The following is a 23,873-nucleotide window of genomic DNA, read 5'->3' on the forward strand; positions in this document are numbered from 1 at the left end:
GTATCAATGGAACAGGACAGAAAGCCCAGAGATAAACCCACGCAACTATGGTCAACTAATCTATGACAAAAGAGGCAAGGATATACAATGGAGAAAAGACAGTCTCTTCAATAAGTGGTGCTGGGAAAACTGGACAGCTACATGAAAAAGAATGAAATTAGAGCACTCCCTAACACCATACACAAAAATAAACTCAAAATGGATTAAAGACCTAAATGTAAGACCAGGCACTATAAAACTCTTAGAGGAAAACATAGGAAGAACACTCTTTGACATAAATCACAGCAAGATCTTTTTTGATCCACCTCCTAGGGTAATGGAAATAAAAACAAAAATAAACAAATGGGACCTAATGAAAGTTAAAAGCTTTTGCACAGCAAAGGAAACCATAAACAAGACGAAAAGACAATCCTCAGAATGGGAGAAATATTTGCAAATGAATCATTGGACAAAGGATTAATCTCCAAAGTATATAAACAGCTCATGCAGGTCAATATTAAAAAAACAAACAACCCAATCCAAAAATGGCAGAAGACCTAAATAGACATTTCTCCAAAGAAATACAGATGGCCAAGAAGCACATGAAAATCTGCTCATCATCACTAATTATTAGAGAAAGGCAAATCAAAACTACAATGAAGTATCACCTCACACCAGTTAGAATGGGCATCATCAGAAAATCTACAAACAACAAATGCTGGAAAGAGTGTGGAGAAAAGGATACCCTCTTGCATTGTTGGTGGGAATGTAAATTGATATAGCCACTATGGAGAACGGTATGGAGGTTCCTTAAAAAACTAAAAATAGAACTACCATATGACCCAGCAATCCCACTGCTGGGCATATACCCTGAGAAAACCATAATTCAAAAAGACACATGCACCCCAATGTTCATTGCAGCTCTATTTACAATAGCCAGGTCATGGAAGCAACCTAAATGCCTATCGAGAGACGAATGGATAAAGAAGTGGTGGTACATATATACAATGGAATATTACTCAGCCATAAAAAGGAATTAAATTGGGTCATTTGTAGAGATGTGGATGCATCTAGAGACTGTCATACAGAGTCAAGTAAGTCAGAAAGAGAAACACAAATATCGTGTATTAATGCATATATGTGGAACCTAGAAAATGGTACAGATGATCCGGTGTGCAAGGCAGAAATAGAGATACAGAAGTAGAGAAAAAACGTATGGACACCAAGGGGAGAAAGCGGTGGGGGGGGGGGTTGGTGTGACGAATTGGGAGATTGGGATTGACATGTATACACCGATGTGTATAAAATGGATGACTAATAAGAACCTGCTGTATAAAAAAATAAATTTAATTTAATTAAAAAAAAAGAAATAAAAGGCCTAAATGTAGGGAAAAAAAACCCAACAGTATGGTGCTGGCACAAAAACAGACACATAGATCAATGGAACAGAATAGAGCACCCAGAAAAGAACCCACACTTACATGGGCAATTAATCTACAACATAGGAGGCAAGAATATACAATGGGGAAAAAACAGCCTCTTCAGTAACAGGTTGGGAAAACTGGACAACTACATGCTAAGGAATCAAACTGGAGTACTTTCTCACATCATACAAAAAAATAAATTCAAAATGGATTAAAGACTTAAATGTAAGACCTGAAACCATAAAACTTGCAGGAGAAAACAGGCAGTAAGCTCTTTGACATCAGTCTTAGCAATATTTTTTTGCATATGTCTCCTCAGGCAAGGGGAAAAAAGCAAAAGTAAACAAATGGAACTACATCAAACTAAAAAGCTTTGCCTAGTGAAGGAAACTATCAAGAAGAAGAAAAGGCCACCTACTGAATGGGAGAAAATATTTTCAAACAATATATCCGAAAAGGGGTTAATATCCAAAATATACAAAGAACTCATACATCTCAACTTCAAAAAAAAAAAAAAAACCTGATTAAAAAATGGGCAGAGGATCTGAATAGACATTTTTCCAAAGAAGACATACACATGGCCCGCAGGCATATGAAAAGATGCTCAACATCACTAATCATCAGGGAAATGCAAATGAAGCCACAATGAGTTATCACCTCATACATTTCAGAATGGCTTTTATCACAAAGACAACAAATAACAAAAGTTGGCAAGGCCGTGGAGAAAAGGGAACCCTCGTGCACTGTTGATGGGAATGTAAATTGGTTAAGCCTCTATAGAAGACAGTTTGGAGAGTCCTCAAAAAATTAAAAACAGAACTACCATACAATCTAGCAATTCCACTTCTGGGTATTTGTCACATGAAAACAAAAACAATTAGAAAAGATATATGCACCTCTATGTTCATTGCGGATTATTTAAAATACCAAGGTATGGAAGCAAGCTAATTGCTCATCAATAGATGAATGGATAAAGAAGATGTGGTGTATATATACTCACAATGGAATATTACTCAGCCATAGAAAAGAATGATATCTTGCCATTTACGACAATATGGATGGACCTAAAGGGTATTACACTAAGTGAAATAAGTCAGACAGAGAAAGACAGACAAATATTGTATGATTTCACTTATATGTTAAATCTAAAAGACAAAATACATGAACAACATAACAAAACAGAAACAGAGTTATAGATACAGAGAACAGGTACTTGCCAGAGGGGAGAGGGGTGGGAGGAGAAAAGAAATAGGTGATGGAAATTAAGAGGTACAAACTTCCAGCTGCAAAATAAATGAGTCATGGTTATGAAATGTACAGTGTGGGGAACACAGTCAATAACTATGTAATATCTTTGGTGACATATCATAACTGGACTTATTTTGGTGATCATTTTGAAATGCACAGAAATAGCGAATCACTATGTTGTATAATAGGAACTAACATAGTGTAGTAGGCCAATTATGCTTCAAAAACAAAGAAACATAAACTCATAGAAAAAGAGATCAGATTTGTTGTTACCAGAGGCGAGGGGTGGGGGGGAGAAGGAATTGGATGAAGGCAGTCAAAAGGTACAAGCTTGCAGTTATAAGATAAATAAGTACTAGGGATGTGATGTAGAATGTGGTAAATATAATTAGCACTGCTGTATGTTACATAGGAAAGTTGTTAAGACAGTAAATCCTAAGAGTTCTCATCACACACGAAAAAGTGTTTTTTTTCTATTTCTTTAATTTTGTATCTATATGAGATGATTGATGTTCACTAAATTTATTGTGATAATCTTTTCATGATGCATGTAAGTCAAACCATTATGCTGTACACCTCAAACTTATACAGTGCTATATGTCAATTATATCTCAATAAAACTGGAAGAAAAATATTTAATGGTTAGAAAAAGGATGTATTACTAGTAAACTAAAAGATGGAAAATAGAATAATAAAAAACACATCTTACTTAGTGACTCACTTCCAAATAATAGAGTATGGGAAAGGGAAAAAAATAGTGTCTTTACTGTGGAGTAACCTGGAAGGCACCACCTTGGTCAAGGTTAATATGACCAGTGGTAAGTCATGTTGATAGCATGTACCCTTTGATATGATGTGATAAGAAAGGCACTTTATCTCTGTGGTATTCTTTCTCAAACCCAATATCCCAATCTAATCATGAGGAAAACATCAAAGAAACCCAAATTGAAGGATATTCTACTAAATACCTGACAAATTCTGCTCAAAACTGTTAAGGTCATGAAACACAAAGACTGAGAAACTGTCATAAATCAGAGGAGAATAAGAAGACATGACAACTAGATGAAATGTGGTAGTGATGACTGGATCCTGAAGCAGATAAAGAACATCAAAGGAAAAACTAGTGAAATTCGAACAAAATCTGAAGTTTAGTTAATAATATATTTTTTTAAATGTCAACAAATGATAACATTAGGGGAATTTGAAACTGAGTGAGGGGTATATGGGAACTTTCTGTATTATCTCTGCCACTTTTTTGTAAATCTAAAATTATTCCAAAATTAAGAGTTTATTTAAAACAAACTTCATAAATCCAAAAGTAGACAGGAAAGGGAAAAAAGGAAACAACAGATATCACAGATAGGAAACAAACATAAGGATGGCAGACATAAACTTAAATGTGTCAAAAATTACATTAAATATAGTAATTGGATTAATATTCCAATTAAAGATACAGTCCAATTCTATGAAAAAATCAACCACATGCTGCTTGCAAGAAACACATTTTATTTTATTTTTATTTGCAAGAAACACATTTTTTAATGTTTGGATGTTCACAGTTTACACTTTTTATTTTTTAGTTATATATATATTTTTTGGCCGTGTGGCATGCAGGATATTAGTTCCTCTAACAGGGATCAAATCCATGTCCCCTGCAGTGGAAGCACGGAGTCTTTTTCTTTCTTTTTTTTTTTAATATTTATTTATTTGGCTGCATCAGGGTTTTTTTTTAACATCTTTACTGGAGTATAATTGCTTTACATTGTTGTGTTAGTTGCTGCTGTATAACAAAGTGAATCAGCTATACGTATACATATATCCCCATATCCCCTCCCTCTTGCGTCTGCCTCCCACCCTCCCTATCCCACTCCTCTAGGTGGTCACAAAGCACCGAGCTGATCTCCCTGGAAGCATGGAGTCTAACCACTGGACCACCAGGGAAGTCCCAAGAAACACATTTTAAATGTCAGGATACAAAATGGTCAAAAATAAACAAATAGCAGGACTTCCCTGGTGGCGCAGTGGTTAAGAGTCCGTCTGCCAATGCAGGGGACACGGGTTCGATCCCTGGTCCGGGAAGATTCCCACATGCCGTGGAACAACTAAGCCCGTGTGCCACAACTACTGAGCCTGTGCTCTAGAGCCTGCGAGCCACAACTACTGAGCTCATGTGCCACAACTACTGAAGCCCACACGCCTAGAGCCCATGCTCCGCAACAAGAGAAGCCACCACAATGAGAAACCCGCGCATCGCAATGAAGAGTAGCCCCGGGCTTCCCCGGTAGCACAGTGATTGAGAGTCCGCCTGCCAGTGCAGGGGACGTGGGTTCGAGCCCTGGTTTGGGAAGATCCCACATGCCGCGGAGCAACTGGGCCCGTGAGCCACAACTGCTGAGCCTACGCGTCTGGGGCCTGTTCTCCGCAACAAGAGAGGCCGCGATGGTTGGAGGCCCGCGCACCGCGATGAAGAGTGGCCCCCGCTTGCCACAACTAGAGAGAGCCCTCACACAGAAACGAAGACCCAACACAGCCATAAATAATAAATAAATAAATAAAATTAAAAAAAAAAAAAAAAAAAAAGAGTAGCCCCCGCTCGCCACAACTAGAGAAAGCCCATGCGCAGCAATGAAGACCCAACGCAGCCAAAAATAAATAAATAAATTAAAAAAAAAAACAAATAGCAAAACAACATATCATGCAAGCAATAAATCAGGATAACTATATGAATATCAGACAGAATAGACTTTAAAGGAACTGGCATTATAGAGATACAGAGGGTCTTTTCATAATGACAGAAGATTTGATTCAACAGGAAATGATAAAAATCTTAATCTTGTATATACTTAATAACACAGTCAGAAAATATATAAAACGTGACAGAACTAAGAGAAGAAATTTTTAAAATTCACAATCAAATTGGGAGATTCATACACATCTCCCCCAGTAATTGGCAGAAAATGCAGATAAAAAACCATTAAGCATATAGAAGAGTTGAACAACATGATCAACCACCTTGACCTGACAAATACAGAACACTATACCCAACAACTAAAGAATACGTATTCTATTCAAGTGTAAATGAAACATTCATCAAAATTGACCATACTATGGGCCATAAAGCAAGTCTTAACAAATTTCAGGGACTTCCCTGGTGGTCCAATGGTAAAGAATTCGCCTTCCAATTTAGGGGACGTGGGTTCGATCCCTGGTCAGGGAACTAAGATCCCACATGCCGGGGGGCAACTAAGCTCGCGCGCCTCAACGAGAGAGTGTGCATGTAGCAAACTACAGAGCCCACACGCTCTGGAGCCCGCGCACCACAACTAAAGAGAGAAAACCCGCACGCCACAACTAGAGAGAAGCCTGTGCGCCAAAACGAAGAGCCTGCACCACAACGGAAGATCCCACACGCCTCAGTGAAGACCCCACGTGCCACAACTAAGACCCGATGCAGCCAAAAAATAATAATAATAGAGAAAATAAATATTTTTTTAAAATTTCAAAGGACTGAAATCATACAGAGTATTTTGTCTGACCACAGTAAAATTAGGCTAGGAATCAATAACAAAAATATAGGAAAATCTTTATTTGAAGATTATATAATACATTTCCAAGTAACTCAGGGATCAAAGGAGAAATAAACAATAATGAAAAGGTAAGTTGTACAAAAACTTATGGGATCCTCTTAAAACAGTGAGGAAATTTAAAACATGAAAGGCAAATACTAGAAAAGCAGTGCTTTAGCCACAGTTCCCCACGAAAGAACCTCACTTAAGACTTTGAATGCAGATAGTTTATTTTGGAAAGTGATATCAAGGAATAGGAGTGGGGGACTTGGATGGGTGGAAAAGGGAAGAAGAGAAAGCCAACCCAATGGTATGAGGTTACCAATCTGATCACCACCATGGCCAAGTGGGGTTCGATCTCACCAGGGAACCTGTGAGAAAACATGTGGAACATAACAGAATTGTCCATGGAAGGAACAGAAGAGGGAAGAATTTATCCACAGACTCACCTCCAAGGGAGAGGGTTGTCCTATGGGGAGTTAATACCCTTCCACTTCCAAATTACATATGCATCATAACAGCTAAGTGAATTCTAGCAAGCATCCCAAAATGTGGCCCCAGAGTAACTCTAGAACCAAAAGCAAAAAATAAGTACTCCAGATGAGGTGAACTACTGTCATTTTACACCTGTACACAGCTGGATGCCTCAGCAACAACTGGAATAAAAAAGTGGGCAGACATATATGAAGAGAGGCGCGAGATATGTCCAATAGAAGGAAAAGAAAGGTTAAAGACATTTTCAGATTAAAGATAGGTGAGAGAATTCATCAGAAACAGACCCATACTGTGAGAAATGCTAAAGCGAGTTCTTCAAGTGGAAAAGAAATAATACCAGATAGAAATTTAGATACTCAGAAAGAAAGACTACTGAAAATGAAAATATGTAAAGTAAATATTTTAAAAATCTATTTTTCTTTCCTTAATTCTTTAAAAGCCAATTAATTGTTTAAAGCAAAAAAAAAACATGAATTGTGAGGTTTATAATACAGGAAGAAGTCCAATATATGACAACAGTAACACAAAGGACAAGAAGAAGTGAAAATAGACTTATGTAGTTGTAACATTGCTATATAATATGTGCAGTTGTACAAGTTTAATTCAGGTAATCTGTGATAAATTAAGGATACCTATTATAATCCCTACAGGAACCACTAAAAAAATTATACAAAGAGTTATAGCTAAAGCCAAATATTTATATTATATATATTATATTATATTACTAGTTATAGCTAAAGCCAAGTATAATGGAATACTAAAATATATTAATTAATCCAAAAGAAGATAAGAAAGGAGGAAAAAAGAAATAAAAACAGAGGGGATAAATAGAAAACAAAGAACAAGATGCTAGTCTAAAAGTCAACTATATCAATAATTATATTAACTATAAATACCAATTAAAAGGCAAAGACTGTCAGACTGTATCTGAAAAAAGTATGACCCAACTATATGACGCTTACAAGAAATATACTTTAAATAGAAAGGCAGATAGGTTGAAAGTAAAATGATGGAAAAAAATATCCCATGCAAACACTATGCATAACAAAGATGGAGGACTTACCTGGTGGCACAGTGGTTAAGAATCCGCCTGACGATGCAAGGGACACGGGTTCGAGTCCTGGTCCGGGAAGATCCCACATGCCGTGGGGCAGCTAAGCCCGTGCGCCACATCTACTGAGCCTGAGCTCTAGAGCCCGCGTGCCACAGCTACTGAGCCCACACGCCACAACTACTGAAGCCCATGCGCCTAGAGCCCATGCTCTGCAACAAGAGAAGCCAACGCAATGAGAAGCTCGCGCACCGCAACAAAGAGTAGCCCCCACTCACCGCAACTAGAGAAAGCCGGCATGCAGCAACGAAGACCCAATGCAGCCAAAAATAAATAAATAAATAAATTTATTAAAAACAAAAAAACAAAGATGGTACACCTCCATTAATATAAGGCAAGGCACAATGCATTTCAAGACAAAGAGTATTACCAGAGATCAGAAATAATGAGTGTCATTTCATAATGACAAAAGAGTCAATTCATCAAGAAGACATGACAATCCAAAGTATGAATGAAGTTAATAACAGAGCTTTAAGATACATGAGCAAAAATTGACAGAATTATGAAGATAGACAAATCCATAATCACAGGCAAAGATTTTAATATCCCTCCATGGGTATTGATACAAGTATACAAAAAAATAAGTAAAGCTATGGAAGATTTGAACATTATCAACTAATTTGACCTAACTGATTTATATTTATAGAATGCTATACCCAGCACCTGCAGAATGCATACTCTTCTCTAGAACACATGGAACATTAACCAAGATAGACTATATGCTGGGCCATAAAATATGTCAATAAATTTAAAAGACTTAAAATCTTACAGAGTGTATATTCTCTAACAACAAAGTAATTAAATTAGAAATCAGTAATAAGATACCTAGAAAATCCCCCAAATGATTGTTTCTGCTTCCAGACAGGAAAGATTAACAGATACTGGATTTACCCTCCCATCTGAAACAACCAAAGAAACTAGACAATATATATGAAATGGTTGTCAATACACTGGACATCAGATAACAAAGTACAATGATCTCTAATAGGTGGGGAACAAATGAGGGTAGCCTTACAATTTGTCCATCTTACTGCCTGGAGAGAGATTCTAGGCTGTGGCACATGAAGGAGGAAGCCAGGTTGATGGCAGCAGACTCCCAAAGTTGAGATGGAGCTGAGAGTCTAGAGACAATATGGTGGCTAAAGTTGTCAGAATAGAGGACCAGAGAGAAGAAAGCTGCATAGAAAGAGAATTTCAGAAATCTTCAGATGGCCCTCCTCAAGGATCCATCTGAATACTGACCAGATGGACCAGCACATGTGTATGAGGAAACTACCCAAGGCTGGGGAAAGAACCATCCAAAAGGATTAGAGGTAACAGTGGCTGGCACTCTAACAAGACCAGGAAAGTTGCCTGTTCTCACCAGCTAGATTGAAGAGCTCGAGATTCATGGATCATTGGGTAGAGTACACAGAAGGGTCTTGCCTCATAGTGGGGAATAATTAGCACTAGACTAAGCACTACTCTGGTCCCACATAACAAATCCTAAATGCAAGACCCAAAAGGATCAACCTGTGTCCAAGTAATTTAACTGCATCCCAAAACATAATTTAAGAATATTTATAAGAATACAAAAATATATAGCACTCAACAAGGTAAAATGCACAATGTTTGGTATCCAATCAAAAATTACTAGGTGTGTTCTAAAATTAGATTGTGGTGATGATTGCACAATCTTATGAATATACTAAAAATATTGAATTGTACAGTTTAAATGAGTGGAATGTATGGTTTATGAATTACATCTCCAAAAGTTGTTCAAAAAAATGACTAGACATCGTGGGACTTCCAGAATGGCCCAGTGAGGACCTTACCAAATCCTCTCGCCCCAAAATAATGATAAAACTGGACAAATTGTCAAAATCAACCATTTCAGAACCCTGGAAATTAACGAAAAGCATACAACACATTGAAAAGTGTTTGTACAAGAAAAGCTGCTGAACTGCAGCAAGAACAGCAGGATCTGTAGTATTTTGACTTGGGGCTGCTCCCATGTCCCTACTTCCAAGGTGCAGTAACCTTGAGGACCAGAGAACTGGCAGTCTCATGGTAGCTGAAAGGGCTGACCCAATCTGAAGCTCTACAGAAAAGCCTCATGCCCAATAATGATCTTAGGGGAAAATAATCAGGGAAGGTCAGTGTCACAGCTGCCTAAGGCTGTGATACTGGTTAGAGCAAGCAACAGACCAGTCAGAAATTTTAAAATGAGATCTGGAAAATGAGACCAACCATAAGGTGCTTTGATAAGCTCTCATTTATTCCAGGGGATCTGGAAGGTTATGTATTAATACATACACAGGGCTGCACACATGCTCAGGGGAGACCAGAGATGGTCCCAGTTAACTATTCATTCATGGCTGACTTTGAGGCCGTGTACAAGCAGAAAGTGAAAATCAGAGATTTTTTAACTGCCTGAACTTAGAATGAGTGTACCAACACATAAACAGATTCCCTAGGGAAAAGGATGGAAAGCCTTACTGGCTAAAGTGTTTAAGCAAAATCTTGGACCAATAACTGGCTGACCACTAGACTATGATGACCCAAGGGTTAACTCTAGGTAGCTAGGCTTAAAAATGAGAACGAGGGAAAAAAGAAAGAAAAAATAAGAGCAAGATCATTCTTTAACACCATACACAAAAATAAGATCAAAATGGATTAAAGACCTAAATGTGAGACACGACACTATAAACTCCTAGAGGAAAACATAGGCAGAACACTCTCTGAGTGTTCACAGCACTATCTTTAAATCACAGCAATATCTTTTTCGATCCGTCTCCCAGAATAATGAAAATAAAAACAAAATTAAACAAATGGGACCTAATTAAACTCAAAAGCTTTTGCACAGCAAAGGAAACCATAAATAAAACAAAAAGACAATCCACAGATTGGGAGAAAATATTTGCAAATGATGTGACTGACAAGGGGTTAGTCTCCAAAACTTACAAACAGCTCATGAGGCTTAATATCATCAAAACAAACAACCCAATCAAAGAATGGGAAGAAGACCTAAATAGACATTTCTCCAAAGAAGACATACAGATGGCCAAGAGGCACATGAAAAGATGTTCAACATCGCTAATTATTAGAGAAATGCAAATCAAAACTACAATGAGGTATCACCTCACACTGGTCAGAATGGCCATCATCAAAAAATCCACAAACGATAAATGCTGGAGAGGGTGTGGAGAGAAGGGAACCCTTCTACACTGTTGGTGGGAATGTAAGTTGGTACAGTAACTATGGAGAACAGTATGGAGGTTCCTTAAAAAACTAAAAATAGAGCTACCATATGACCCTGCAATCCCACTCCTGGGCATATATCTGGAGAAAAACATAATTTGAAAAGATACATGCACCCCAATGTTCATTGCAGCACTGTTTACAATAGCCAAGACATGGAAGCAACCTAAATGTCCATCGACAGAGGAATGGATAAAGAAGATGTGGTACCTATATACAATGGAATATTACTCAGCCATAAAAAAGAATGAAAAAATGCCATTTGCAGCAACATGGATGGACCTAGAGATTGTCATACTGAGTGAAGTAAGTCAGACAGAGAAAGAGAAAGTTCATTCTCTAAGTCTGTGAGTCTGTTTCTGTTTTGCAAATAAGTTCATATGTAACATTTCTTTTTAGATTCCGCATATAAGGGATATCATACAATATTTCTCAAAACTACCTGACCGTGCCTTCCAGGAGCTGGGCACATTGGCAGGGCCATCTCAGTAATCAAGGGTATGTAACTCCCTGGCATCCTGGGATCTCATGAATCCAGTCAAAGTTCCTACTGGGTCCTGTCTTCAGGTTCTGGAAGCTACAAGGAGAAAGTTCCTCCATCAGATTTACCAGTTGCTGGTGCTCTAAGGCAGCCCCTGTTCTACTGAGTGGAGACGCAGGGGTGAGTACAAGGAAATGCTGGATCGGGAGTGGGCCCCTCCCCCTCCCCCATGCCAGGCCCCTCTGGTTCAGCGCCAGTGCCCTCTGCCCTTGCCTCCTCATGTTTCTGCATCAGAGGCTTTATTGGTCCCTTCCAGGAAGCCCTTTCCTCCTGTCTGAACTAGAACCTCATCCCTATGGCTGAGAAAATTCCAGGCCCTAACCTTCTGTGATTTCAAGACTGGGACCAGACTCAGAGCTGAAAGTTAAACTAGCTCAAAACATGTTTGGAGACAGAGGTTTCTGTCCACGCTGTGAACAATGAAGTGGTCCCCTGAGCCCAACCCTACCCTGAATTGTATGGTGTATATAATTATTTTGTTATTTTGAAATTCTTTTTAAACATGGAGAGAATAAGTGAGCAATATATCTGCTGATCATAGGTAATAAATGTATTAATTTGCCAAAAAAATAAAAATAAAAATAAAATGGATAACCAAAAAGGACCTACTGTATAGCACAGGGAACTCTGCTCAATGTTATGTGGCAGCCTTGATGGGAGGGAAGTTTGGGGGAGAATGGATACACGTATATGTATGGCTGAGTCCCTTTGCTGTGCACCTAAAACTATCACAACATTGTTAATCAGCTATACTCCAATATAAAATTAAAAGTTTTGGGACTTCCCTGGTGGCGCAGTGGTTAAGAATCCTTCTGCCAATGCAGGGGACACAGGTTCGAGCCCTGGTCCGGGGAGATCCCACATGCCGCGGAGCAACTAAGCCCGTGTGCCACAACTACTGAGTCTGTGTGCCACAACTACTGAAGCCCGTGCGCCTAGAGCCCGTGCTCTGCAACAAGAGAAGCCACTGCAATGAGACACATGTGCACTGCAACAAAGAGTAGCCCGTGCTTGATGCAACTAGAGAAAGCCCACGCGCAGCAATGAAGACCCAACACAGCCATAAATAAATAAATAAATAAATAAATAATAAATAAATAAATAAATAAATAAAAATTTTTAAAAAAACAACTGAGCAGAGATTCCAGTTCTCATACTCTACAGGGGACATAGACACTACATAATTAGTCCAAGCACATCACTAAACAAAAATAAAAAATTAAAATTAAAAAACAAAGAAACAAGGTGCAGCCATACACAGAAAAAAAAAAAGCAGCTTATATAAATTGTCTCTGGGAGGGCCTAGATGATAGATTTAGTACATAAAGACTTCAAATAAGCTATTATAAATATGTTCAAAGAACTAAAAGAAGCCACGTTTGAAGAATTAAAGGAATATATGATGACAATGACTCTTCGCATAGAGAATATAAATAAAGACATACAAATTATAAAAAAAAATGAATGAAAATTCTGGAATTAAAAGGTACAACAACTGAAATGAACAATTCACTCAAGGGGCTCAACAGCAGATTTGAGCTGATAATAGAAAGGAGATCATCTGAAACATTGTAAATCAACTATACTTCAATTAAAAATTAAAATTAAAAAAGGTAGATCAATAGAGATTATCTAGTCTAAGGAACAGAATGTAAAAAGAACGAAGAAAACTGAAGAACTTCAAAGGCCAGTGAGACACCATCAAACACACTACGTATGCATAATGGGAGTTCCAGAAGAGGAGTGGAGAAAAAAGGGACATAAAAACTATTTGAAGAAATAGTGGGTGAAAACTTCTCAAATTTCATTTAAAAAAAGATTAATCTACACATCCAAGAAGCTCAATGAATTCCAAATAGCACAAACTCAAAGATATTCACAGCTAGAGAGATCATAGTCAAACTGTTGAAAGGCAAAGCCAAAGAGAGAAACTTGAAAATAGTGAGAAGAAAATTATGTGTCATATACAAAGGAACCACAATAAAATTAACAGCTGACTTCTCATCAGAAACAGTGGAGACAAGAAGTCAGTATTATGACATATTCAAAGTGCTGGGGGAAAGAAACTCAACCAAGAATTCTAAGAGTCAGTTCACCATGCCAACAGCTCATGACAACACTTTCTCATCCCCAGCTTCTGGATGTCCCTTCAGGTCTTCTGCTCTAAGCTGTGCTGAGGGGAAGGGTGTGGGAGATCTCTGACCTGACACTATGGGGGATGAAAGAAGTGACACCTTCTAAGGTATGAGCACTGACCTCCTTAAACTGGAGTTATTGGAAGAAATCCATATGAAAGACTTAGTACAAATCTCAATACTTGAAATAAGACAAAAGGTAGTGGAACTGGAAGCCAAAATCAGTACTGACAACGAAGGCAGTGAGTGGAAAACCTGTTATGAGACACAACTTGAACAGAATGATCAACTAGAAAAGCAAGTTGTTAGTCTCAGAGAGAAAATGGAAAAAAATCCGTGGAAATCCTTCACATAGACTATCTTCTATTCGTGTCTATGAGCGGATGCCAGTGGAATCCTTAAGTACATTACTTAAACAGCTAGCAAAAGAAAAAAGGAGCCTTGAAAATCAAGTGAAAGACTATGTACTTAGACTGGAACGAGGATCAAAGGCTTACCACAAGATCAATGATGAACGTCATATATACCTAGCTAAAATGTCTCAGGTCTCTGGCTCACACCAAGTTTCTAAAAGACAACCAATGAATCAACTGCATAGAATGAAAGAGAATCCAGTGAAAACAGAAAGATATAATCCAGCTAATCAGAACATGGTAAATGCCAAGAGAGGACCAGCAAAAAAGATTACAAGATAAATCATCTTCCAAAACTCAATCCATAATTCCAGAACTGGGTGGATTTCTATTTCTTCCATTTTTTCATTTGTAATATTCAGATTGTGAAGTTACTGTTCAACACATTTTTCAGGGGATGAGATAGATAAGAAAGAGCTATTAAACCTCTTTAGCTCCTCTTCCAGAAGTGTGTTCCTTTGACTACCTGAAAGTAATTTTCTTAGTAATTTAGTCTAGTTTCAAAAATTATTTTAGAAAGTAATTTTAGTGACCCGAAAATATGAACTAGCAGAATTTATGATTCTTAAAATAGCCTAGGAAACAGGAAGTCTGTCATCATTACACTTGCTTTTAATAATATATCCATTATCTACTCTGATATTAACATTGCTATTATATTTGGTTTCTAGTTGGCTGATAGCTAAAAATGTGAGTTCATCAAAACTGCTTGCTATTTTAGGCTATATCATGCTCGTTTTTTTAAACCCAAGGTTTAAACAAAGGGGCAAATCAAATGCATTTTAAACTTTGACTTAAAGCGGAAAGAGCCTCCAATCGGGAATCAGCTTGGCTATAGTCCCTCTCTGCTGTAAATTTATGAGAACTTGGGAAAGTCTCTTCACCTCATCTTTATTTTCCACACCTGTAAGATAAATGAGGCAAACTATGCAACTTCTCAGGCTTCTTACCATTCTAGAAAACCAATACTCCTTCAACTACTGCAAGGACTTGCCACTTAGTACATGGTGATTTAAGTCATTTTGTGATGTTTATTAATTCACAGTGATGGCCTAGTTTTTTGGAGCAAACTTTGTAAGTGTTCACAATACTCAAGTCTAGAAGTGGACATTGAACGAGGATAGGAGAAAGGTTCTTTTAAGGCATTTAGAAAATGTATCAAATTCTCTTATTCATGTTTAGACTGTTTTTGCAACTGTCACATTGGTCTACAATATACATATAATTTATTTTCCCAACTTAATAAGTGAAACTGTTGGCCTTTAAATTTCCAGAAATCATCCATTGGTTAGTATAGTTTCTAGCTAATGTTGTTCTCACCTTATATCCTAAAACCTAAATTCTTTTTATTCAGAATCACCAGTAATGAATACCAAATGCACTTCTATATCTCTATAGACGTTCCTTTCTTTAAGGAAGAATGCATAAATTTCATACAGCCAAATAATTCTTTTATATGACTTTAAAATGTAATGCAGTGAGGGACTTCCCTGGTGGCACAGTGGTTAAGAATCCGCCTGCCAATGCAGGAGACACCGGTTCAGTCCCTGGTCCAGGAAGATCCCACATGCCACGGAGCAACTAAGCCCCTGTGCCACAACTGCTGAGCTTGCACTCTAGAGTCCTCGAGCCACAACTACTGAAGCCTGCACGTCTAGAACCTGTGCTCCGCAACAAGAGAAGCCACTGCAATGAGAAGCCCACACACCGCAACAAAAAGTAACCCCTGCCCACCACAACTAGAGAAAAGCCGGTGCACAGCAATGAAGACCCAGCACAGCCAAAAATGTAAGTAAATAAATAAATAAATAATAATAATCAGAGAAAAAAATGAAGATTTGGGGTCCTTTTTTTGTTTAATACTGAAATATGTATTAACATTAGTATTTAAGTTGAGAATTCATAAAGCAAAACAGCAGTAAACAATATTTAACATATTTCAAATTTTAAAATGTCTAAATGTATTACAAAATATCAAGAAATACCATTTATAAAACAAATGCTGCTATAATCAAAAAGGCAGATAATAACGAGTGTTGGTGAGCATGTGGAGAAATGGGAGCCCTCATACATTGCTGGTAGAGATGGAAAATGGTACAGCCTTTTTGGAAAACAGTCTGTCAGTTCTTCAAAACTGACAGAGAGTTATCATATGACACAGAAATTCCACTACTATGTATGTAGCCAAGAGAAAAACCTATAACCACATAAAAACTTGTCCACAAATGTTTAGAGCAGCATAATAGCCAAAAAGTGGAAACAACCAAACGTCTACCAATTAATGAATGGATAAACAAAATGTAGTATAGCCAAACAATGGAATATTATTCAGCAACAAAAGGAAATGAAGTACTGGTATATGCTATGACATGGACAAAACTTGACAGTAATACCCTAAGTGAAAGAAGCCAGTCACAAAATACCACACATTGCATAATTCCATTTATATAAAATGTCCAGAACAGGCAAATCCATAAAGACACAAAGGAGATTAGTAGAGGCCTAGGGATGATGGAAAAAGGGAGAGGATGGGGAGTGACTGCAAAGGGTACAGGGGTTTTTTTTGGATGATGAAAATTTCTAAAATTGATTGTGGTGATGATTGCACAACTCTGTGTATATACTACTAAAAACCATTGAACTGTATACTTTAAATGGGTTAATCATATATGATTTATATCTCTAATTCTGTTATTAAAATCTAATTCTAAAAAAATAATAATTCTATATATAGAAAAATAACCCTTAAAAAATGAAAGCCCCACAAACAAAGACAGTCTCAGAAAAAATAGCCTAAGAAAACAAATTGCTATCAGACCTGCTTTATATGAAATTTTAAAAAGGAAGTTCATCAGGCTGAAGAGAAATTGTAACTCGAATCCACACAAAGAAATAGAGCACCAGTGGGACTTCCCTGGTCGTGCAGTGGATAAGATTCCGTGCTCCCAATGCAGGGGGCCTGGGTTCGAACCCTGGTCAGGGAACTAGATCCCACATACATGCCACAACTAAGAGTTCACATGCCATAACTAAGGAGCATGTGTGCTGCACCTAAGGAGCTGGCGAGCTGCAACTAAGGAACCCACGAGCCGCAACTAAGGAACCCACGAGCCACAACTAAGGAGCTGGCAAGCCTCAACTAAGGAGCCCGCGAGCCACAACTAAGATCTGGTGAAAAGAAAGAAAGAAAGGAAGGAAGGAAGGAAGAAAGAGAGAGAGAGAAAGAAAGAAAGAGAGAGAGAGAGAAAGAAAGAAAGAAAGAAGTAGGTAGGTATGGAGGGAGGGAGGGAGGGAGGGAGCACCAGTAATGTTAATTACATAAGAAAACATAAAATACAATATAAATATATTTTTCTTTCCTTCTCACAACTGATTTAAAAGACATCTGCATAAAACAATATTATTAAAATATTAAGTTTAGAATATATAAGATGTAGTGTATATGATAATAATAGCACAAAGGAGGGAGGAGGAAAGGGAGCAATATTAGAGCAAAGTTTCAATACACTACCATAAATAAATTAGCATTAATGTGAAGTATATTGTTTTAAGTTAGTTAAGATATATATTTTAATCCTCAGAGCAACAACTAAAAGAATAATTCAGCAAATAGAGTAAATAATGGGAACTAAACTGGTACACTAGAAAATATCTAATGAAAAAGAAGACAGTAAAGGAGAAATAGAGGGAAAAAATACATGAGACATATAGAAAATAGGAAAATGGCAGTTATAAATAATTATATTTATATCATAATCAATAATTATATTAAATGTAAATGAAATAAGCACTACAATAAAAAATACATTATCAGACTAGATTAAAGAACAGGATCCAACTGCATGCTGCCTAGAAGAGACACACTTTAGATTTACAACACAAATAAGTTGAAAGGATAAAAAATGATATACTATGCAATCAGCAACCATAAGAGAGCTGGAGTGGCTGTACCAATGCATTAGTTTTCTACTGCTTTGTAACAAATGACCACAAATTTAGCACCTTAAAACAGTACGACGCAAGAGGGAAGAGATATGGGGATATATGTATATGTATAGCTGATTCACTTTGTTATAAAGCAGAAACTAACACACCATTGTAAAGCAATTATACTCCAATAAAGATGTTAAAAAAAAGGAAAAAATAAATAAATAAGTAAAATTATATTAAAAAAATTAAATGCAAATACTTTTGAAGTTTACTGTATAAGTATCTTAAAGTCCCTGAGATCAGGTTATGTTGTGGGTGGATCAATATAATACATTTTGTTTTTAGTCATCTCTAGTTGTTCCAATTTATTTATTATGTATCTTGAGTTTTAAAAACTTTTATTTTTGTCTTCCTCAAATTTTACAACCTTTCATTAAACACATGAAGTATACAGAGAGATGTTAACATCTGGGAATATGTAACCCATTGTGGATTATTTTATCTACTTGTTATTAAGGAAATTTATACTATCTAATAAAAATGTAGATTCTTTGTTATTTTTCTTTAAAAAAAAAAACAGACAAAAAAAATACCAATTTATTAGCCCACAGTTCAGTAGGTCATAAGACAAGGCACGTTCTCTGCTTTGTCTCAAGAAGCCAAAATCAAGGTGTGGACAGGCTGGCCTCTTATATGGAAGCTCTAGGAAAAAGTCTGCTTCCAACAAAAAAAGCATCTGCTTCCAAGTTTGGGTCGTTGGCAGCAATTCAACAGCTGTTCCTTGTAGCTGTGAAACTGAGGTCCCCATTTCCTTGATACATGGTCCCAACTACCTTCAAGCAAACAATAGAGCATCAAATCCTTCTTGTACTTTGAATTTCTGATCACCTCTTCTAGCACCAGCTGATGAAAACTCTCTGTATTTAAAGGACTCACCTGATTGGGTCAGGCCCACCAGATAATCTTTGTATAGTAAGGTTTACTGTCTTGGGACTTTATATCTGGAATATTAATCACTTTGTGTTAATCACATAGTATTTGATTGAATAAGAAGGAAACAGGAATCTTGTGGAGCCATCTTTAGAATTCTGCCTACCACAACTAATATCAGATAAAACACACTTTAACACAAAAAAAGTGTTATTAGAGGGAAAAAAAGACATTTTATAGTGATAAAGGTTCAATTCATCAGGAAGACATAACAACTATAAAAACACACCTAACAAAGGGGCCCCAAAAAAGTGATACAAAACCTGACAGAAGTGAAGGGAAAATAGTCTCCAATATCTTACTCTCAACAATTAATAGAACAACTAGAGAAGAAAATCAGCAAGGATAAAGAAGACCTGGACAACACTATCATACAATTTGACCTAAATTATTTCTATAGGACATTCCATCCAACAACAGCAGAATACACAGTCTTTTCAAGTGCACATGGAACATTCTATATTGTTCATGGTTATGGTTTATGCTAGGCCATAAAACAAGCCACAATAAATTTAAAAGGATAGAAATTATACAATGTATATATCTGACCACAATGGTATTAAATTAGAAATCAGCAACAGGAAGAAATTTAGAAAATCCAGAAATATTTGCAAATTAAACAATCTATTTCTAATAACCTATAGGTAAAAGAAATCACAAGGGGAGTTGGAAAGAAATTTGAACTGGATGAAAACTAAAACACAACATGTTAAAATGTATAGGATTCAGCTAAAGCAGTGCTTAAAGGAAAAAATTATAGCTTGAAATGACTATGTGAGAAAAGAAGAAAGATCACAAATAAATAATCTAATTTTTCACCTTAAGAATCTAGAGAAAGTAGAGCAAACCAAACACAAGGCAAGCATAAGATAGAAATAATAAAATTACAGCAGAAATTAATAAAATAGAAAACAGAAAAACAATAGAGAAAAATTAATGAAAACAAAAGTTAGTTCTTTGAAAAGATCAACAAAATTGACAAACCTTTAGCTAGACTGACAATGAAATAAAAAGTGGCGCAGTGGTTAAGAATCCGCCTGCCAATGCAGGGGACACGGGTTCGATCCCGGGTCCGGGAAGATTCCACATGCCACGGAGCAACTAAGCCCGTGCGCCACAGCTACTGAGTCTGCACTCTAGAGCCCGTGGGCCACAACTACTGAGCCCACACGCCTAGAGCCCGTGCTCCACAACAAGAGAAGCCACCGCAATGAGAAGCCCACACACCGCAATGAAGAGTAACCCCCACTCGCCGCAACTAGAGAAAGCCCGTGTGCAGCAACGAAGACCCAACACAGCCAAAAATAAATAAATAAATAAATAAATTTATAAAGAAAAAAGAATGAAAAAGGGGACAACACAACTGACTCTACAGTAATTAAACTGTTTATAAGAGAATGTTATTAACTACTTTATACCAGCAAATTAGATAACTTAGATGAAATGGACAAATTTCTGGAAAGATATAATTGACCAAAACTGACTCAAGAAGAAATAGAAAATCTGAAAGATTATAACAGGTAAAGGAATTCAATTCATAATTTAAATTCTTTCCACACACAAAAAAACCCAGACCCAGATGAGTTCACTAGTGAATTCTATCAAACATTTAAAGAATAAATGATAACAATGTTCCAGAAAGTAAAGAAGGAAAGAACACTTCCCAACTCTCTCTACAAGGTCAATATTATGTGACACCAAAGCCAGACAAAGGCATCATCAGAAAAGAAAACTACACATCAATATCACTCATGAATAGAGATGAAAACTCCTTTTAAAATTAATCAAACCAAATCTAGCAACATATAAGTACTATTTTACACCATGACTAAATGGGATTTTTCCCAGGAATGCCCAGTTGGTTTAACATTCAAATACCTTAAGGGTGGTCTTTAGTTGCCTGGTATGTGGCCCAGGGATGACTAAGGCAGAGAAATATTGCCTCTTGGGGTACTGGCCAGATGGAGGAGGTATGGCTCTGGATTGGTTAGTTTGCATATCAAAGGCTGAGTCCTTTGCTACTCTAAGAATTGGTTAGCTCTGGGAGGGGTAGTCTCTCCCCAGCCAGGAAGATTTTTTTCGAATGTCGAAGCATCATAATATACAAAAAATAATTGAAAACATGATTAATACAATTAGTCCTTTGATTTTTTGACATCTTATTAGGAAACTTCGGGGTGGTGATAATAAAGACCTTCAGTAGTAGGGCTTAAGTTAATCCAAACAGCATAGAAACCTTTTATTATGAGAATATGAAAGGTCTTAGCGTCTGGGAGAAAGTTGTCTCCAGCACAGAGAATGAAGTCATCTCCAATGGTGAGGTCTTGGGCTGGGGTGATGTCATCTGAGGTGATGCCATCTCCAGCGGTAAGCTTCTGAGTCAAGATGATGTAATCTAGGATGTGGGACTAGGAGTATCATTTCTAAGGGGATACCCACTCGAGTTGATGTGGGTCTTAGCATTTGCCATGTTTGGTTGAAACAGTGGCTTACTTGAAGGGTTGGGCCTCCAGATTGTAAACAATGAAAGCATCCAGACCAGTGGTAGTAAGACCATGGTCACCAGAATAGTGTGCAGTTGCACTTGACAGGTTTTTGGTGGAAGTTTAGTTTCACATGGGTCCTGTATCAGATGAGCAGCTGCCTGGCCTATGGGACAATCTATGGTTAAGAGGTCCCAGGAGAATATGCACCATCGATCTGGCCTCCAGCCTTATGGAATGGGACAAGATCGAAAATGTATAAAGATAGGTTAAGACCTGGGGTAAGATAGAGAGTCATTTAGGGATTTGTTTAGACTGGAACTTGAAAAGGAATTGTTTAAGGAGATCATTGTGTCTCTTAGTTAAAAGGGCTATTTGAGACCTATTAGTGACATGAAAGTTCTATTGAGTGTTTTTTCCAAGAGCCCAGCATTGTGTATTTTGAGTAATGAAATGTGTGCCTTGGTTACTATTAATAATGTTTACAATGAGTAATGAGCTCTTGGCAAGGCCTTATATTGTGACCTTAATGTATAGAAAGACATGTAATTTTATATTTTGGGTATCTGTGAGGCAAGAGTTTCCAGAGTTCTCTAACCTGGCAGAGATGATTTTTAGGCAATGCCCACCAGTTTATAATAAACGTGAAGATGTGACCATTTGTTGGCCAGGGCATCCAGTGTTAAGATAACTGCCTGAAGTTTGGCCAAGTGTGTGGTTTTTGGTGTCCTGTCGTTCATTAGGGACATCCTAGCTAAGGGATGCAAAACAGCAACATTCCACTGAGCTCCATCATGTATGATATTTAGCAGGGCCATTTGCATAATCTATTGCTGTTAGCACAGTTAATCCCAGGGGGTTTCCCAGGTAGCCAAGGGTCTGGGGGAGCGGTAACTTCATCCAGCACCCTGGAATCTGGCAAGGGACTAAGGACAGGGGAAGCCATCCCCTCCTGCAAGTAGAACATGTCAGAGGGCCCAGGTTTGGTTGCGTGCTGATTAAGAAGGCCTCAGTAGCTGTGCTAAGTTGGTGGGGTGCGGTTTCCATGACTCAAAGCATAATGGGCAGCTGGCTATGAAGGGTCACAGGCTCAAGATCTGTGAGAACCTCTATCTTTAGGAAGGTCAAGTAGGTAGCCAGGCATTTTTTGTAGGGGCAGTTTATTGCACCAGAAACCCTTGGGCAACCTACGGCCATCAGGAGTGGTCCAGAGACGCTGGGAGGTATGAGAAGAGGTTGCCAAAGTCTCTTTAGTGAAGGAGTTTGGAGCGGGTATTAACAAGAGTGCCTGTTGATTTTCATTTGGGAGTAAAACTGGTAAATGAGAAATATGTTGTCATTAGAACCCAAGAAGAGCTAAATTTGTGTTTGGATTTGTATGTCCTTAATGAGTGTGTCTAATGAATTTCCTTGGAGGAGGATGTTATCAATGGAATGTCATACCTGTGCTCCTGGAGGAAGGTGGATGTAGTTAAGATCTTGTCTGTAAGGACTGAGTGCGATGGCAAAGCTGCTGAGGTGCCCCATGGGTAGGCTGGAGAAGATGTATTGTGTCCCTTCAGGGGTAAAGGCAAATTGCAGCTGAGAGGCTGTTGAAATGGGCACTGGACAGAAAATGGTAGCCAGATCTATAAAAGAAAAATATTTCCCAGTTGTTGACTGAATAGAATCATTGATTTTGATAATATTGGATATCTGGTATGGGGGCCTTGGTGGATGGGACCACAGCATAAAGGTAGTACTAATCCATCATGAGGAGTACCCTCACACACACCATTTTTCTTTTCATTCTTTTTATTTTTTATTTTTTTTTTAGATTTAAGAACAGGCAAAATTGGGCTATCAATGGAGAAGAAATGCAGATAATCACTCCTTTATTAATTAGGTTTTCTGTAATAAGTTTTAATCCTTGAGCTCCATGTTTTAACTTATACTGAACCAGGTTATTTTAACTGCAGGTCCATGGGGTCCCATTTTATTAAGCCAATTTGTAAGTCTCAAAGACTTACTTTAGTCTTAATTGATTATATTGTGTCAGAGCACTGATGCCCAATATAGAATATTTTAGGGCAATAGGTATTGTGCCTTTGGATATTTAGGCAAGGCTACAATTAGAGTGAGGCATACCCATTTTTTCTTCATTTTATATTTAGTTACCTTCTTTAGATTTTAGGGGACACGATGTTTAAATTTACTGGGATCACCAGGCACAACTGCAATTTAAGCCCCATCTTGATTAAGTCCATAAAGTTCTTGTCAACTGATGTATTTTAGCAAGTATTAAAGTTAATTTAGAACCAAGCCTGTAGAGGCACAAA

The 23,873-nt window shown here is 37.5% G+C and overlaps 1 protein-coding gene across 1 annotated transcript; it reads left to right on the forward strand.

The window, feature by feature from the left end:
• Positions 1-13,815: 13,815 nt before the first annotated feature.
• On the forward strand, positions 13,816-14,434 carry CCDC169 (coiled-coil domain containing 169). Its single transcript, XM_036839066.1, is given in 2 exon segments — positions 13,816-14,067; positions 14,069-14,434. Coding segments are annotated over 2 exon segments (618 nt in total).
• Positions 14,435-23,873: the final 9,439 nt, after the last annotated feature.

The sequence above is a fragment of the Balaenoptera musculus genome, chromosome X (assembly GCF_009873245.2).
Source record: "Balaenoptera musculus isolate JJ_BM4_2016_0621 chromosome X, mBalMus1.pri.v3, whole genome shotgun sequence".
Taxonomy (NCBI): domain Eukaryota; kingdom Metazoa; phylum Chordata; class Mammalia; order Artiodactyla; family Balaenopteridae; genus Balaenoptera; species Balaenoptera musculus.